General features: G+C 47.5%; 1 protein-coding gene across 4 annotated transcripts in view; it reads right to left on the reverse strand.

Moving 5' to 3' along the window:
* The window catches only part of CGNL1 (cingulin like 1), an 80,401-nt gene that overhangs the window by 33,789 nt on the left and 28,191 nt on the right, over positions 1 to 18,421 (reverse strand). For all 4 annotated transcript variants that reach the window (XM_063142842.1, XM_063142844.1, XM_063142841.1 and 1 more), the window contains exons 2-8: positions 10,874 to 12,462; positions 9,599 to 9,693; positions 8,904 to 8,997; positions 7,960 to 8,061; positions 6,086 to 6,234; positions 4,336 to 4,471; positions 1,690 to 1,902 (exon numbers count right to left, since the gene is read on the reverse strand). In XM_063142842.1, coding sequence (XP_062998912.1) covers positions 1,690 to 1,902; positions 4,336 to 4,471; positions 6,086 to 6,234; positions 7,960 to 8,061; positions 8,904 to 8,997; positions 9,599 to 9,693; positions 10,874 to 12,442 — 2,358 coding nt within the window. In that variant the 5' untranslated portion in view covers positions 12,443 to 12,462. The remainder of the gene's footprint in view (positions 1 to 1,689; positions 1,903 to 4,335; positions 4,472 to 6,085; positions 6,235 to 7,959; positions 8,062 to 8,903; positions 8,998 to 9,598; positions 9,694 to 10,873; positions 12,463 to 18,421) is intronic.

An 18,421-nucleotide genomic window follows, 5' to 3' on the forward strand; every position in this document is an offset into this window, starting at 1 on the left:
ACACGACTGCCTTCTTCTTTTTGAATGTAACTCTCACATAACCCATGCTCACTGGATTTGTTCGTCTGCCTGGCACAGGCCGAACTTGTTTGTTCCCCCTGCCCTCCCACCTTTCCTCCCCGTGTCTCGATGCCAATCTCCACCATGGCAGTTCTGGCTCCGTACCAAGCCCCCTCCCCTAAATTAAAATCAGCCGTGGTGGCAAGAGGGGAAGGGAGAGCACAGCCCTCAAGAGGAAACGAGAGCGCTGGCAAAACAGTGTTATTTGTGACACCGTAATGACAGCCTTCAGCCCCCGCACGCTGTCTTTCCGAGACGCTCCCTAGTAATTGAGCGCGTTTCGAGGAGGGAGCCTCAACTGCAAATGACAGCAAATGAAAAGTGGGGAGCTGAGCTGAAGCGACACACATCTGGGAGGGAAGACGCTGGGTTTTGCTGTCTGGGGTTGACAGGGAGTCTGCAATTAGCCCTTCTTGACTCTGAAGCAGGATGGCTTTCGCTGGTGTGGGGAGGGGGAAGGCCGCTGCTCCCCACCTGTGAGGGGGTGGCTTGCCTTGCCCAGAGCAGGAGCGGCCAACTTGTGGCCCTCCTGTTGTTTCGGCCTACAACTCTCCTCAGCCCTCACCATTGGGAGTTGTAGGCCAAAGTAAGAATTATTATTATTATTATTATTATTATTATTATTATTATTATTATTTCATTTCTATACTCCCCAATAACCAAAGCTCTCTGGATGGTTTACGACAATTCATAGAATCATAGAATCATAGAATAGTAGAGTTGGAAGGGGCCTATAAGGCCATCGAGTCCAACCCCCTGCTCAATGCAGGAATCCACCTTAAAGCATCCCTGACAGATGGCTGTCCAGGTGCCTCTTGAATGCCTCTAGTGTGGGAGAGCCCACAACTTCCCTAGGTAACTGGTTCCATTGTCGTACTGCTCTAACAGTCAGGAAGTTTTTCCTGATGTCCAGCAGGAATCTGGCTTCCTGTAACTTGAGCCCGTTATTCCGCGTCCTGCACTCCGGGAGGATCGAGAAGAGATCTTGGCCCTCCTCTGTGTGACAACCTTTCAAGTATTTGAAGAGTGCTATCATGTCTCCCCTCAATCTTCTCTTCTCCAGGCTAAACATGCCCAGTTCTTTCAGTCTCTCTTCATAGGGCTTTGTTTCCAGACCCCTGATCATCCTGGTTGCCCTCTTCTGAACACGCTCCAGCTTGTCTGCATCCTTCTTGAATTGTGGAGCCCAGAACTGGACGCAATATTCTAGATGAGGCCTAACCAGGGCCAAATAGAGAGGAACCAGTACCTCACACGATTTGGAAACTATACTTCTATTAATGCAGCCCAAAATAGCATTTGCCTTTTTTGCAGCCATTTCACACTGTTGGCTCATATTCAGCTTGTGATCTACAACAATTCCAAGATCCTTCTTGTTTGTAGTATTGCTGAGCCAAGTGTCCCCCATCTTGTAACTGTGCATTTGGTTTCTCTTTCCTAGATGTAGAACTTGGCATTTATCCCTATTAAATTTCATCCAACAACAAAAGGCAGCCTAAAAATATAAATATATAAAACTTAAAACCATTTAGACAGCTAAAAATGGTTTCAATAGAATACTAGACCGGTTTAGACGGCTGGCGTCAACGCCCCATCACATGCCCACTGTGGGGTTTGCATCCCACTGACCTCTGTGGCTTCCTCCAAAGCGTCTCTCAGAGTCCGGAGCTCCTGGTCGTGCTGTTCTTTGAGCCGGTCCAACTCTTGGTCGTGGCTGGACACTTCTTCCTTCAGGGCCCCCTTCAAGGCGGTCAGCTCTCGCTCCCGTTTCCTCAGGACCTCTTCCTGCTGCTCTTTGAACATCAGGATGGCCTGCAGGTCTTCCTTCAGCTGCATCAGCTCCTAAACCCATTCAAGGAGAGAGACGTTAGAGGGCAATGGTCCAGCTTGTGCTGCTTGAGCCATTGGCCATGCTCACTGGGGGATGATGGGATTTGCAGTCCCCTATGACTGAAGGGCACCAGGTTAGGGACGGCTGGCTTAAATAAACAAAAAGGCATCTCAAAACCAGGTTCAGCAGATGTTCATTTCCAAGGTCCTCGGAGCTGTGTTCAGTGTCAGCCTCAAGGCTGAGACCGACCTCATTGAGCTACCTGGGACTAGGTCTGTGGAAGCCTCAGAAGCCTCTCCAGGTGCGGAAGGCAACAGAGGTGCGTGGGGAACATCGCCCCCTGTGACTGGAATGCAAGATGAAGCCTCTGGTACAAAGAGCAGGAGCTGCAATTTCTACCCTTTGCTGCCACTAGAGCAGGACGTTCTGCCTGCCCTGTTTCTGGCTCTGGATCAAGCCCTTGCGTCGCTCCAGCTCAGGTCGCCACAAGATGCCGCATAGTCTCCTGAGTTCTCTTTAACTTTAGCACAGACTCAAGAGGCTCTAAGCTGGATGGGAGCAGCAGCAGGAAGTGGTGGTGGCGGATCCTTCTCTGTTCCCCAAGGGGCCATTTCCCCCCGTCAAAATCATCCCTGGAGAGGAAAAAGATACTGGTGTGTGTGTGTCCATGTATCTTTTTCTCCTGTGGGAGAAAAAAGCTGAAGGGATGGGGGCAAATTCTATCAGGTAACTGGCTCAGAGGAAAACAGTTCAGCATCTCCAATGCCACCACCTCGTTCAAGACTTCTTTGTTGAAAAAGAAGATCCCGAGGTACTTTGCACATCTCCCAGGCCCTTCCTATGTGGCCCTCTGTGGCAATACCCACCTTTCTGTCCCTTAGGCATGTCTGGAGTTTGTATATCTAGTGAGTGTGGAATGTTTGACTGAGTGGGTGTGGCTAGTGATGCGGTGAGAGAGGGGGAGGGAGGAGTATAAATAGGTTGGCTGAGGGGATTGAGAGTTTGGTTTTAGGTGGTTGTTTGTTTGGTTTGAGTGGGAGTTTTAGTCTGGGAGTTTTAGTCTAGTTTGTGCTTTGTGAGAGTGTTTGGTGTGAGGAGTGAGAATTTTAAGGGACTTGGGATTGTTATTTTGAATATAAAAATATGCAGGTTTGATTTAAATTGAAATACTAAAGATGTATTTATTTATTTATTTATTTATCACATGTTTATACCGCCCAATAGCCAAAGCTCTCTGAGTGGTTCACAAAAATTAAAACCATTAAGAACATAATAAAACATCCAACAATCTAAAAACCCAAATTCAAAATGCAATATAAAAAGCACAACCAAGATAAAACCACACAGCAGAAATTGATATAGGATTAAAATACAGAATTAAAACAGCAAAGTTTAAATTTAGGTGTTAAAATACTGAGAAAATAAAAAAGGTCTTCAGCTGGCGACAAAAAGTATACAGTGTAGGCGCCAGGTGGACCTCTCTGATTTGTTAAATTTCAATAAACTTTATTTTGTGTTCTGTTACCACATACCACACGTCAGCTCGGAGTGATTACCTGCTATATTACACAGTGTAAAAACATCTAAAAATACACCTGCTGTTCTGTACCTCAGAAATAGAACCTATTTGCCAAAACTCTTTACCTTGTTCCCTCATATATAGGGGAGAGGTTGTGTTGTTTTTACCCTTTCCTCAGGCTTTTCAAGAGACAGCACTTGGCTTGAGAAGGCCTTCTGTATAAGGTCGGTGTCGTCGCACCTTCCAATGGAAGCATTAGCCCAGGATCCAACAACTGACCTCAGGGATCCAGGATTGGAAAAAGGTCACTTCAGGGCTGAGCACTCACAGCACCAGCCAACCCTCGACATGCAAGCTAACATGGTGAAGCCACGTTATGTGGGATGTATATACAAGAGTTTTCTTCCAAGGATTCTGAACAGCATTCCAAGTGACCTCTCATCCAGGTACATGCTAAACCCAGACCTGACTGATTTCAGAGTATCTCCTGCTTGACTGTCAAAATGTCTCTTGAGCATGGCACAGAACGCAAACTACAGATGGCGGGAGCTCAAAGCAGCTCTGCTTACGAAATCTGCTTCCATATAAAGAGACTTTTCTGGACAAATAGCTCTTAGGATTCCATCAAGGAGCACCCAAAAGGCCCGGAGAGTTTACTTGTCACAAATACATTACATAAAAGGTGGCACCTCTCAATGGGCAGCTGCTCCTAAAGAGCGGATATTCCAAGAGAGATTCGGCCGCACGTGGAAATGAGAAAAGGCGGAGGATTCTGGCCATTACGTATGAAGCAGTAAATATTCCAGTAAACACAGTTAAGACCGGGCCTGCTCATTTCTTCCCCTCTTTTTTGAAAGAACGAAGCTCAGTTTCACCCACCACTAGTTCCCACAGCCCATCCTCCAGCTGCACCGAGACGTCTCACCTCAATGAGCAGTTCTCTCTCGCTGTCCTCTGCGTGCTTCGCGCCGTCCAGTTCATCGTGCATCTCAGAAAGCTGGTCCTGCAAGTCCCGGATTTCTGTCTGGTGATGCTCCCTCTCCATTTTCACTTGGAAAAGCCTAGAAAGGGAGAAGAAAATAGAGTCTTTTAGGCACGGCATTTCATTCATTACTCCAACGATCAGCTGCATTTCTGAGAAAACATCCTTGACTCCTGAGCGTAGGAGAAGGGGAAAAGAGGTCCCCACCTTTCAGGTAACAGAGAATAGACTTGGGGGGGTTCTCTTGGTGCTGGGCCCTTCCCTACCTCTGACACAGGGGCCTTTCACTAGTTCTCACTATTAGCTCAAGTAAATATTAATTAATTAATTATATGTAATTTGGCTACCCCATAGCCAAAGCTCTCTGGGCGGTTTACAAAAGTTAAAAACAGTAAACATTAAAAAAAGTATACAAAATTTAAAACCATCAAAAACATAAAGACAACAGGATAAAAACAACAGTATCCATTTAAAAAACAAGTTCTGGGATCCGTTAGAAAACAAACTTAGCATTGTTAAATGCTGTTAAATGCCTGGGAGAAGAGAAAAGCCTTGACCTGGCGCCTGAAAGATAACAATGTTGGCGCCAGGTGAGCCTCATCGGGAAGACCGTTCCACAGTCGGGGGGCCACCACCAAAAAGGCCCTCTCCCTTGTTGCCATCCTCCGAGCTTCCCTCGGAGTAGGCGCTCGGAGGAGGACCTTAGATGTTGAGCCATTTTGAGAGATCTTTGGGAAGGAACGGAGGACTAGGGGAACTACTGATCATGGCCCTGACTGACCTTCTTCTCTAACCAACAAATGATTAGAGGAGACATCTTATTGCTAGAGGAAAATCTGCAGACATCTTCTAACAAGTAAGGAAGTCAATCATTTCTAATGTATAACAATTTTAAATGCTTTAAAATGGACACACATTTATATATAGGCCCTAGTAGTCCCATGTAACATGTATAACTTTTAAAACCTATATATGTACATAGGCCCCTGTGGCAATATCTCTGAGTTACTTTATATCATATGCCTATTTTAACTTCATGAGTTGTCCCACAATTTTTAAAAATGGATTTGTAATGTTTACAGCCCCCTGAAGAAGGCTTTTAATAGGACACAGGCCAAAACGCATTGGGTTTCGTACAAATAAATTCTTTATATCCTGATGACTAGTTTCTTTCTTCTTTTGGTTTTACTTGGATGTTTTTCTCCTTTTTGTTTTTTTTTTAAAAGACCTATAAAGGCCTCTATGACTTGGGACCAGGCTACCTGAAAGACCGCCTTCTCCCATGGGAGCCTGCCTGGTTTTACAGGTCTTCAGGGGAAGTGTGGTAGGTGCAAAGAAAAAGCACCAGCACTGGTAGGAACTCAGCCCTGTGGTCAGGTATTATCCAGCTGCCTTGCTTAAAGCCAGCCAAGATGCGTTCCTAAAATGGGGTTCATTGTGGGGTTCAGGATTGGTCACGAAAGGAGCAGGCCCAGCTGGAACCATCTGAGATGGCAGAAGGGAAGCAGAGGACAAAGAAGAAAAGTAGGCATTTTGAAGCATGGAGGCTCACTCTTGAGTAAAACGCATAAGGTGCCCGGATCCTACTAGGACGATGCTGGAAACAAGGCAAGGAGACCTCAAAATGTGATTGCAAAGGGGAACCAATTGCACCCCCACCCACATGGGGCCCCCTTCTCTGCAAACAACTCACTCCTCCAGGTTATGCCGCAGGTCCTTCTCGCTCTCCTCCAGTCGCCTTCTGAAGGTGTCTTTTTCCTCCACACTTGCCTCAAGCCGCTGCTGAAGTTCCTGCAGCTCTGCTCTGGTCGCATCGCATTCGTCTCGGATGTTTTGCCGATTCTAAACAGCGCACATCGGCATTGCTCAGAAAAGATGTGCATGTGGGGGCAGCATAAAGCCCCAATGCCCTGTTTTCAAAGGATGCCAAACTCCTGAGGCAAGGGGCAAGCGTGACCCTGATTTACATAAGGGACGTCCCTATGAAAATAACGCCGTTTGCAGCAAGGATGGGCAACTGGTGGCTTTCCCGATGTGTGGCCTACAACTCCCATCTGTAAGGGATGGGTGAATGGAACTGGGGCTGGCCTGTCTTTTAATGTGTTAATTTTATTGTTATGGTTCATAGGAAAAGGGAGATAAGCGGCCCAGCTGCATGGGGGAGACTGGTGAAGCCAGGAACCGCTTGAGGCATGTCGGCCCGGCCTTGAGAGACATTAACATCTCAGGTGGAGGTGTGAAAGAACTACGTATGAAAAGCCAAGGGGAGGGGAGAAGGAGTTGGAGAAAAGAAACTATAAAAATACTTTGTGGGGGGAGTTCAGCGCGGCTGGCTGACTCCAAGGTTGGGTGATGTATGAACTGTAGTTTTAGTTTTCTGGCTTGCTTTTTCTGGGTTCTTCTATATATGCATGTTTTAATAGTTTTAGTATGCTAATCCCATGTAACGTACCCATTTCTAAATAAATGGTCTTAAACCTCCAAATTGTGAGCTGTGAGCGTTTGTTCCGGGGATCTGTGCTAAATCCAGTCCAAGGGCCGGCTTTTGCTGGTGCGTGCTTGCTTTACACCATCATGCCTCACCATTGGCTATACTGGCCAGGGCTGACGCAAGCTGTAGGCCAAAACATCTGGAGGGCCACAAGTTGATTTTCAAGGATCTATTGACTTGGCCAGCTCTCGTTTGGGCTTCCTAAATTTGTTTGGGTTGCATGGGGGTGGAGGCCATGGATACAGACAACTGGTCCATCTAGCCCAGTACTGCCTGCTCTGACTGGCAGCGATGGCTCTCCTGAGGCTCAGGCTCTTTCTGATCATCTGCTACCGCACTTAAGAACAAAAGAAGGGCCCTGATGCTGGATCAGACCAAGGGTACATCCAGTCCAGCATTCTGATCACACAGGGACCAACCAGCTGCCCATGGGAAACCCACGAGTAGGATTCGAGTGCAATAGCACCCTCCCGTCCATGTTCCCCAGCAACTAGTGTATATAGGCACATTGCCTCCGATCTTGGAGATAGCATAGAGCCATCAGGACTAGCAGCCAAGTCTACTAGGGGCAGTATATCATGAGTTTTCTTTTCTATTCCTTTCCTAATTAAGCCCAACATGGAATTTGCCTTTTTTTCTTTTTTACAGCAGCTGCACACGGGGTTGACCTTTCCATTGAGCTGTCCACCACAACCCCAAGACCCTTTTCTCAGGCAGCTCGGTTCCCATGAGCGTCCACATGAAGTTGGAGAGTTTCTGCCCCAACATGCATCCCTTTACACATGCTTACTGGAGATCCTTTTCACAGGAGATGCTACGGTTTGCACCTGGGGCCTTTTGCATGCAATGCAGGTGCTCTCCCGTCGAAATGCATGCAGGGTAGCCATAAAAGACCCACGTAAACAGGGCTGCTGACCCGGGACCACCATTCTAATTTAATAACGATCCTTTTCATGTCGGCTTTTTCTCCCCCGTTAGGAAGCAGGGTGATGTGCAGTGGTCCATTGAGAAACATTTCTCCAGCTTTTCTACCCTAATGCAATAATTGGGGAGGGGACAGGGGGAGGGGAACCTACCCTGACTTCCATGTCCAGTTTCATCTGTAGCTCAGAAACTTCCTTCTCCAGCTCCTTCTTCTGTTCCACCAACGCTTTGATTTCCGCTGAAGTGTCAGAAGCCTGCAGTTCAATAACACTGGTTGATGCTCGACATCTTAATATGCTCTTTTCTGAGTTATTCGGGATGAAAGCGTTGGCAAGAGACGCTCTGGTTCAGCCAAGGCTTTACAATAAAGCGAGGGCCCTAACGGAGGGACTGGATTGTGCATTTGTGGCGCCGGAGGCGGGGGGGAAGCAGTTAAGGAGAGAAATCCGAGGATAGTTCGGGGGGGTGGCAGCGTGTGTAACTGCGGGGATCTGTTTGTGTGAGAAATCTTAGATGCACATGGGCGCTCCCAAGGCATTTGACACGTGCCCTCGTCAAGGAAGGAGGGAGTCTTTCCGCCATACCAAAAGGCACCCTGGGAAGGGCTGACAGCTTCCTCTTTGCAGAAGCATGTGTCTGCGTTAAATAGATCCCTCCATGTCAATATCTTAATTAGCAGGCCTGGGGTCTGCATACGGCACCCTCTAGCAGCTGCTGGAGCCCCATGGCCGTGGCAAGGCCTGCCACTACACCGACACCAGCCCCAGTCCTCTCACATCGGGCTGATGGGCCTGGGAGCTGCCATGTCAGGTTCCCAGAATGCCCCTGAGACAGCATCATGCCAGGGCATTGTGGGAAATTAGAAACAAATCTGTATGATTTCCAACCTGGCCCTGTTTTGACACTACCTCAGGAGAAACATACTTCATGGCTCCAAACTATACTGCGCCGATTGCTGCACATCCATGCGCTACCATCGGCGCCCAGTAAGCCCACCCAAGAAGGGCGTTCCCTGGCAGACACCACAAGAGTAGCACAGATCTCGATGGATATCGGGACATGAAGGAGGCAACCTTGCTTCCCTGGTGCGTTTTACCTGTGTGCTCCCAGCTGCCCTGGACTTCAGAGTCTGGATTTTCTCAAATACCAAGTTGACCTTCCTCTTTGTTGCATCATCGTTTTCGCTGCTTCTGAAAGGGGAATAAAGGTCAGCGCCTCGTGGTCATTCAAATGGCCAGCAGACCCAAAGCACCCAAATCCTCCAGTGGCCTCCAAGAACTACCACCTTATGGAAAGACGTTCTACCACAGATACTGGCTAGCAGGTCAAGATCAGAGTGGAATTTTACCCTCGTGAAAAATCAGAGGGGGTGCCCGGTGGGTGAGTGTCCAAGAGGAACACAGAAAGAGAACCGTCTCAGGATGGTGCAAACCAATTTCCTGATGAAAAGCCCGATGCGTTTCGGCCTCTTGCTTTTTATTAGGCCTTCTTCAAGGGGCTGTGACAACGTCTGCAGAAATTATTCACAACCGACTGTCTTGTGTCTATAAACACTGGCGACTGACTATTTGCTTTTCACCAATAAATTCGTCCACAGCATCCTGAGACTCTTCTCTCTTTTGGGGAAAATCAGAGAGGCCAAGTAGGAGGACGAGATGGCTCAAAGAATCTGCAGCTGGGGGAACACAACTTTAAATGGGACAGACCCACATCAGTCTCAAACATTCATCTTTTCGAGCCGTTAAACTAACGCCATCTCTGCAAGCTCCACATTCGTGCAAGTCTACTCACCCTTCCTTGAGATAGTTGTAGAGAATCTGCTTAGCTGTTTCCTCATTGGTTTGCTGTGCGAGTTCCTGTTGGCCCTTCAACAGGTCAGGAGTAGCCTGGAAACATAAAACCCGGGGGTCCATCAGACGCCATGAAAACCTTTTGCTTGTAACAGGGCTTCTGTCTCTGGGCCACAAAGAGGGTGTGCGCCCAGGACACCGATGCCCCAAGAAAGCTGCCCTGCATGATCTAAGCTGCCCTGAGTGATCCATGAGGGAAGCTGCAGGCGTTTTAGCAGTGTCGCAGAGCATCCTGGAACCCAACACTCAGGTTATATGTGGCTGGAGGCAACTCTTGGGAGTGCACGGACTGCTCCCAATCCCAGCATTCCACTCCAGGATCCTTTGTGGCACTGCCAGGAAGCCTGAGCAGAACATAGCCCTTGATCATACTCTAAGGAAATAAACTAGGGGAGAAGGAGGGTGGATGAATGCCTTGGGCCAAGGCCAGAAAAAAATAGATTTCACATTAATGGAAGTATCACTTCCAAATCGTGTGAGGTCCTGGTTCTCCTCTATTTGGCCCTGGTTAGGCCTCAACTTGAGTCCTATGTCCAGTTCTGAGCACCACACTTCAAGAAGGATGCAGACAAGCTGGAGGAGGGTGACACAGATGATCAGGGGTCTGGAAACGAAGCCCTGTGAGGAGAGACTGATAGAACTGGGCATGTTTAGCCTTGAGAAGAGGAGACTGAGGGGAAACATGATAGTACTCTTTAAGTACTTGAAAGGTTGTCACACAGAGGAGGGCCAGGATCTCTTCTTGATCATCCCAGAATGCAGGACACAGAATAATGGGCTCAAGTTACAGGATGCCAGATTCTGGTTGGACATCAGGAAAAACATCCTGATGGTTAGAACAGTATGACAATGGAACCAATGGCATAGGGAGGTCGTGGGCTCTCCCACACTAAAGGCATTCAAGAGGCAGCTGGACAGCCATCTGTCAGGGATGCTTTAAAGTGGATTCCTGCAGGGGGTTGGACTCGATGGCCCTATAGGTCCCTTCCAACTCTACTATTCTATGATTCTATGTACTTTCAATTCAGCTTGTCTGATACTTTGATTTGGGAATGCAGGTTGCTTGGATGATTCATCATTCCTAAATGCCTCCTGACATGCCACCACCATTCTACACTGGCTCCCCGCTCCCCCAGCGTCAAAGCCATTTGCCAAGCTTTTTAGCCTTAGACGGCTGAAACTAGAAGGCAAACAAATCACACACTTGCAACATTACCTGAACGTTTGAAGCAGAAGCAAAGGGTTTCACAGACATTTTCTGAGATGCAATGCGGTTGGGGAACAAGAGAGTGGAAGTCACCACTTTATTTTCACTTCTGTGGTTTTGGATCGGAAGCGTGGACGACTTATTAGCAAAACTTTCACCGGCGGTTTTGCCTTGTTTATGATGTTGCAAAGAATTAAAATGGCTGCTGGGAGAATCTCTCGCTGCCGCTGCCGGGACTTTGCCCACAGTCCGAGGGGCCACTTGTTCACCAGACTTTTGGTCTGGAGAGAACGACTTCCGAAGGCAAACGTTATAAGGCGGCAGTAGACGTTCAGACGACATTCCCAAACCTTTACTAAGTTCATCTAAACCATCGGAATTCACTTTGAGGCTGTTGGGTAAGGCGCTATCTACACTCCTCGACCGCTTTCGATCATCTGGGTGGATCCTGTTCCTGAGTCCCATTCGGCCTCTCCTTTGGGGTCCGACCTTCCTGTCAAACTTTTCTATCAGCTGGTCGACTGTAGGAATGGAACCCGTGTCGATATCACGACCAGTCCCAGGCAGAAATGGGATATACCTTCGGTTTTCATGCCGGTTCACATTATCGGCATAGATGGCATATTCTTGGTCATCTAGGAAGAACTTGTACAAGGAAGCTGCAGAGGTCGGAGTAGTCGACGACGACGACCGCCGCGAACCATTCAGGATCGATCCAGCTGAATCTTGCCTGCGGAAGGGAAGAAGGTCGGGTCTAGACTTCCGTGTTTCCTGGTAGGCAGGTGGGCTTAGGGCACACAGAGACCCACCACTAGAAGAAAGCGAGTCAAGGGATTCATGAATTCCATTAGGACTGTCAGCAACACCAGTGCACTGCAATTCCTCCTTGCTTAGATCTTCCCCCATTGCAGGCTTGGTCAAATCCACCGTTTTGGGTTTCGATTTGGAGAGTTCTGCACACTGGAGGGTGGTTCTATCTAACGACACAACCTTCAACGGTGAGCTCCACAGTTTGACGTCTGGTTTCTGTTCATCTGCAAGAGATTTGGACTCGCTGTACAGGGCGGGCTGAAGGCCTCCCAGGTCCAGGATATTATTTTCAGGATCATAGGGTTGCAGAAGCTCCGGATGCCTTTGGAAGTTCAACAGACTGGAGGACTGCAGGAGACCAGCTTTGAGAGACGAGTCCTCTCCCTTCTCCGCACCAGCCTGCTTCAGGCTTTTAAAGATACGCGGCGGGGCATTATAAGTCCCCCAACACTGTCTGTCTTCACCAGTTTTCTTCTCGGTTTCAGGAACAGAATTGGAGTCTGGCACTGAGCTAGGGAGCGGCTGAGATGCAACCTGCTGGCCATTTTCTGGTGCCAACTGGTTTTCAGACAAGCCCCCCTCTGTATTGTTGAGCACAATGTATGGGTGGCCATCAATCCCTTGCACTCGGATGCTGACTCCGTAGGACCCGGCCTTCGCGCTCAGCGCGTTCTTGGCCTTGTGGGCCTCGTCATTGGTGAGCTTCGGCTGGATCCCGCCATCCCGTTGCAGCTGCACATGCCTGAAACTGCCAAAGTAGGGCTCCATCGTTCACATCAGATCAATCTCTGCAAAGAGGAGAGAGAAGGAATTGAGCCGCTTGGTGTTTTCTTAACTTATGTCTGGGGCGGGACCAGCTGCGCCCCTTCCTAGAGTCAGAAGACCTAAAGACGGTTGTGCACGTGCTGGTAACTTCAAGGCTCGACTTCTGCAATGCGCTCTACGTAGGGCTGCCTTTGTGCCTAGTCCGGAAACTTCAACTAATTCAAAATATGGCAGCCAGCCTGGTCACCGGTACACCTAGGGGTGACCACATTACACCAGTTTTAAGATCTCTTCACTGGCTGCCTATTAGTTTCCGAGCAAAATATAAAGTGTTAGTTATCACCTTTAAAGCCCTACATGGTTTGGGTCCAGGCTACCTGCAGGATCGCCTTCTCCCGTACAATTCACCCTGCACACTCAGGTCCTCTGGGAAAAATCTACTTCAGCTAGCAAAAACTAGATTAACAACTGTTACCCAGAGAACTTTCTCTTCTGCTGCTCCCAGACTGTGGAATGGCCTGCCGGAGGAGACTTGTCAACTTGACAATCTTTTAGAATTTAAAAAAGCAATAAAGACTGATCTCTTCTGACAGGCCTATCCAGGGGAATTTTAAAATGTTTTTAAAATGTTTTTAGGATGTTTTTTAGGATGTTTTTAACAACATATATTACATATGTTTTAATTGAGTGTTATGTATTTTATCGTTTATTGTTGTTACCCACCTCGTCAAAATGGAGAGGCGGGCAAGAAATAAAATAATAATAATTATTATTATTATTATTATTATTATTATTATTATTATTATTATTATTATTACATTTGGCACCTAAGGTGGAAAACCCCAAATGTATCCACCACATCCAGTGATTGGCCTGGAACTCAACCTGAATAGAAAAGTGCAGTGGCCCGGCGGGATTTCACACTGCCCCCTTCATTTCCATGGGGCTTACTCCAAGCCTGGATTCCCTGAATCAGCCTGCCTGGCTTTCCTCTGCCCGTAACGGGATCCAGACCCTGCAGAAACAATATCTTGTCCTTTCTTAAAGTATCAAAGTTTGGGGCTGGTTTGTTAAAATTTGCATGACGCAAATATAGCCTCTGCTTCGTTTATTTATGTATATAATGAAAACATTTTAATCTGCCTTTCAGGGTGCACTGTCGCCCCAGTAATTACAAAGTCCCAAACATACCCATTACAATGATACACACACACACACATGCAGCAGATAATTATTTTTAAGCACCAAATGCAAACCCTATCTTTAGGGTTTCGATCCTCTTCTTAGTTGCCAGACACGACCGCTTCTCTTCACGAGGAAGCAAACAGCCAAAGTCCCACCCTGTGGAGGGTATGCCCCCACTTGGAGCCGGAAATCCCTTCCCCACATCAGCTCACACTTTGGGGGCCCACCATTTCATGCACACCAGCTCAGAAGTCTACAAAACAGTCAACTTGGCTGCACTCTTCCTGCAGTATCAGCTTTTGGGTCAATGCCAGGAAGCTTATCTTGAGCACCTGGCATTTTGATTGCCCAGAGAAGGGAAGGAAATAGGAGCAAAAAGCCATGGCCAGATACCCCGAACGCTGAACATTCTCATCTCAAATTATGCCAGTTGCAGATAACCAGGTAAATTCTTTGTAGTTTTGCAGTTATCCAGTGTTCGGAGAAATGTCCAGTTACCACAGACATGAGTCTTCAAGATTAAATGCTGTTTACTTGATTTTCTAGAATAACTTTTACTTTAAAAAGAAGTTACATACGCAAGAATTTCAGACCAGGCACAGAATTACTGCACCCGCAGAAGGAGAGCAAATTCTTAGCATAACACTAAAAGCAAAATGCTTGATAAACTCCATGATAGATGGCAAACTCTGTCCAACGTAACAGCATAAGACGAGCCCTGCTGGATCAAACCAAGGGTCCATCTAGTCCAGCATTCTGTTCACATGGTGGCCAACCAGCTGTCAACCAGGAACCACAAGCAGGACATGGGTGCAACAGCACCCTCCCGCCCATGTTCCCCAACAACTGGTGTATAGAGACTTATTTATTTAATTAATTTCTTGCATTTCCTCCAAGGAACCCAAGGCAGTGTACATAATCCTCCTCCTCTCCATTTTATCCTCACAACAACAACCCTGTGAGGTAGGTTGGGCTGAGAGTCTGTGACTGGCCCAAAGTCACCCAGTGAGCTTTCATGGCTGAGTGGGGACTAGAACCCGGATCTCCCGACTCCCAGTCCAACACTTTAGTCACTACCCCACACCGGCTCTCCTTACTCCCTCTGATACTGGCCAAGAATATCAAATCATGTCTAAGTTTTACTACTGACAGTTCAACGTCATGCTACCAAGCAGTGATTTTCCAGGCTCCACTCACATGGTGCTGAGGTTCCTATGTCAGGATAAGTGCCCTGACTATGTGAACAAGGAGGTCTACGATCTTCCCATTCACCATTTCCTCCCAGCTTTTCAATCAGCAGCTACTTCCAGGCACAAACCTTGCTGATTCGTTTGGGTAATTAACCATTTCAAAATTATCCCTTATCTCAAGATGAAAGAGGGTCCAATCAAGAGCACTTCATCTGTCCAGGGAAGGTTGTTGCTTTTCACTTACAGCACGCTTCAATTTCCAGTTCACTCACACATCATGTAAACCGGTGTGTGTGTGTGTGTGTGTGTGTGTGTGTGTGTATGCAACACCTTTCTCACTTCCTGGGACTGCGTTCCAGTACTAGGTGGGGCTCAAGGCAAAAGAGCAGGAGCAAAAATACCAGCCTGTTGTAGCTTCAAGCTCTCATTGCCAGGAACTAAACAACTTGGGACCAGCATACCTGAGAGAGCGCCTTCTCCCCTACCGACCTGCCCGGTCACTGAGGTCATCCGAGGGCCTGCTCCTGGTGGTCCCACATAGATCCATCCTCCGACTGGAGTCCACTAGGGGCAGAGCCTTCAGTGTGATGGCGCCCCTCCTGTGGAAGTCCCTGCCTCTGGAGGTCAAGCAGGCACCAACTTTGTATTCCTTTCAGCGCCTCCTGAAAACGTCATTATTCCAGGAAGTCTTTCCTTAATGACCACCCACGGTTCACTATACATTTTGCTTCTTTTAAAATCTATTTCAAAGTGTTTTATTCTGTTTTTATTTTATTTTACCTTGTACACTGCTCTGAAATTTTCAATGGGGAGCGGTATATAAATATGGTAAATAAATAAATGAACTAAGCCACAAGAGAGGGATTTCAACCTTTTCGAATGGCGGAAAAATAGCACAAAAGCCAAGAACCTACCAAACGGTCTGTGGGAAAGTGGCATGGCGGTCTGGGACACCCAGAGAGCTAGATTAGCACCCGGGCCTGGATTCTGACCCCCTGATGTCAACAGCTCAGAGACTGAGGCAAGGCTCAGGGTGTCCTCTCCAGTGACCCATGCTGCAGACGCCAGGCCTGAGAGTCATTCCGCGCATTATGTGGCAGCAAACCAACACACCTGGCAGCACCAGCAACCAGTCCCGTCTCTCTGATATTGACGACAGATGCATTTGCAAACATCCGTTGGCTTAATTCTCCTGTTATGTTTCAGAAGTGCTGTTCCAAAATCGGAAGTGGACACCTAACCATAACATGCAAGGTGAGAGTCCATCGGTGTCTGCTGCCCACCTTCCATGAGTCCCAGAGTCTGGAGAAATGTCGGGACTTAGCTTCTGCATCTCTCCTGGGTGCCTTCCAATTTAAGCTGCCTGTGAATCACACAGCAGCCCTGTACAAGGAGACAACTCTGTTCTCACCAGCCCTGTAGCCATCCTTAAAACCAAAAGCCATATAGCCCACACATCCACTCCAGTTCCAATTTACAGACTTGCCTCACCTCTCAGTGGATCTAAGCTAATGAAAGGGTTCCCAGGTTCGTCTGATCGTGCACTTTTAACATGTTGCCAGTTGTCTATGAACACATCCCAGATCATCATTAAAAAGCGAAACAAGGTCAACTTCTGTTCCAGTTGGGGATTTTCAAACTCCACGTGCCAATCTGGACATGGGGGTAGGTTGGCCATGAAACAGGGGAGCGGAAACAGACCTTGACCCACTGTCCAGACTCCCAGAAGCAAAAGTAGTGCCCCCTCCCCCCTTGACAACATGCTTTCTTGGCTGCAGGAACATGCATGTCTTACTTTCTGAGCATTGACCAGCTTTGGGGCATTGAGTTAATTCAACTCCAGCTTCTGTACACCACCAGGAGGGACAGACACAAATGCCCCCCCGGCCAAAGACACAAGAAGAGCCCTGCTGGATCAGACCAAGGGTCCATCTACTCCAGCACTCTGTTCACACGGTGGCAACCAGCTGTTGACGAGGGACCCACAAGAAGAACATAATGCAAGACCTGAGTGGCTTTTGCAGGGATGTGCTGCCATGCTTGGAGGACTGGCTGAGCTGAACCATACACGGGCCCAGAAACAAGGGGATGGCTTGAACCTCAAAAGGCAAAGTCATGGGGAGGAAAACACAGATGGATGAACAGCAGGAAAGGACATTTACTCCTCCCAAGCTTTGGTGCTCAGCTCTCCAGGACTTCCACGTACGTCCCCGCTACTTTCAGCTTCCCTTTGTTTATTCTGCATAATCGCAACTCACACCAGCTGTCCAGCTTCCAGGTATTATGAGAGAAGACAACCCGGAAACATCGTGCCTGCATCCTAATCACACTCGGCCAGATCTAACATCCTCAAAGATCAACTGAACGCTCTATTGGTTTTGACAGATTTCGGAGCAAGATTGTAAAAAGGAACAATGTATAATTTATATTGGCTGTGTGTGGAGAGTTGGGGATAGAATGGCATCACTTGGTATATGATGTCGTGGTGGCCAGTAAGCTCAGGATGAACAAATTCTGTGAAGATCTGAGAATTTCTACCCTTTGAGCCTCCAGCCAGATAAGGAGGGGTCTTCCTACGAAAGCTGATGCACAGTCACATGGCATTAGCTGAAAACAACAAGGCTGACTTTTGAGTCATAGTTAAACTATGGAACTCACTACCACAAGATGTAGTGATGGCCACCAATTTGGATGGCTTAAAAAGGGGGGTGGATAAATTCCTGGAGGAGAAGGCTATCCATGGCTACTAGTCTTGATGGCTATGTGCTGCCTCCAGTATCAGAAGCAGTAAGCATGCGTGCACCAGTTGCTGGGGAACATGGGTGGGAGGGTGCTGGTGCACCGTGTCCTGCTTATGGCTCCCTGGTCCACAGCTGGTTGGCCACTGTGTTAACAGAGTGCTGGACTAGATGGACCCTTGGTCTGATCCAGCATGGCTCTCCCTATATTCTGATGAGTAAACATGTGTAAGATTGTGTTGAAAACCTGTTCAACCCCCAGAGGTGGGTTTTGTTGCAAGGCTAAAGTAAATAATTGTCTAGATTTGGTAGACACTGCAGAGAGATTTTGGCTTTGGGGGTCTTTTATTTATTTTTAGATGGTTTGGTTGTTTGGTCTTTTGATTCCCAACACGCAAATTATAAACAACTTCCCTATACCACATACATGTTGCCTTTTATATCCAAGCTTCTTTTAAATGGAAAAAAAGTAATTTGGGGAAATTAAAACCGTAGAATAATTGCATCGATTTCAACTGGCAAGCACGGATTATTATTTTGCACGGTGACGGCTTGTATATCATCCAGGCAAGACTAACACAGTTTAATACACCGTTCCAAGTTATTTATGACTGCGTTCTTTATGACATGGACTTTTTCCCGTCAGATACAACAAGCACGACCACTTTGTACCGTCTTATCAAAAGATAAAAGATACGAGCCAGCGTTGGACTCAATTCAATTTCTCATTGGTTCCACATCCTGCTTTCTTAACAACTACCTAGACCCAAGAAGGAGGAAACTGTTTCACCAGGGACCTGTTCCGGTTCCAAAAATGTTTCCAAGCCCAATGGTGTACGATCCAAATATCACACTCCTGGTTTTAACAT

The sequence above is a fragment of the Elgaria multicarinata genome, chromosome 16, assembly GCF_023053635.1.
Source record: "Elgaria multicarinata webbii isolate HBS135686 ecotype San Diego chromosome 16, rElgMul1.1.pri, whole genome shotgun sequence".
Taxonomy (NCBI): Eukaryota; Metazoa; Chordata; class Lepidosauria; order Squamata; family Anguidae; genus Elgaria; species Elgaria multicarinata.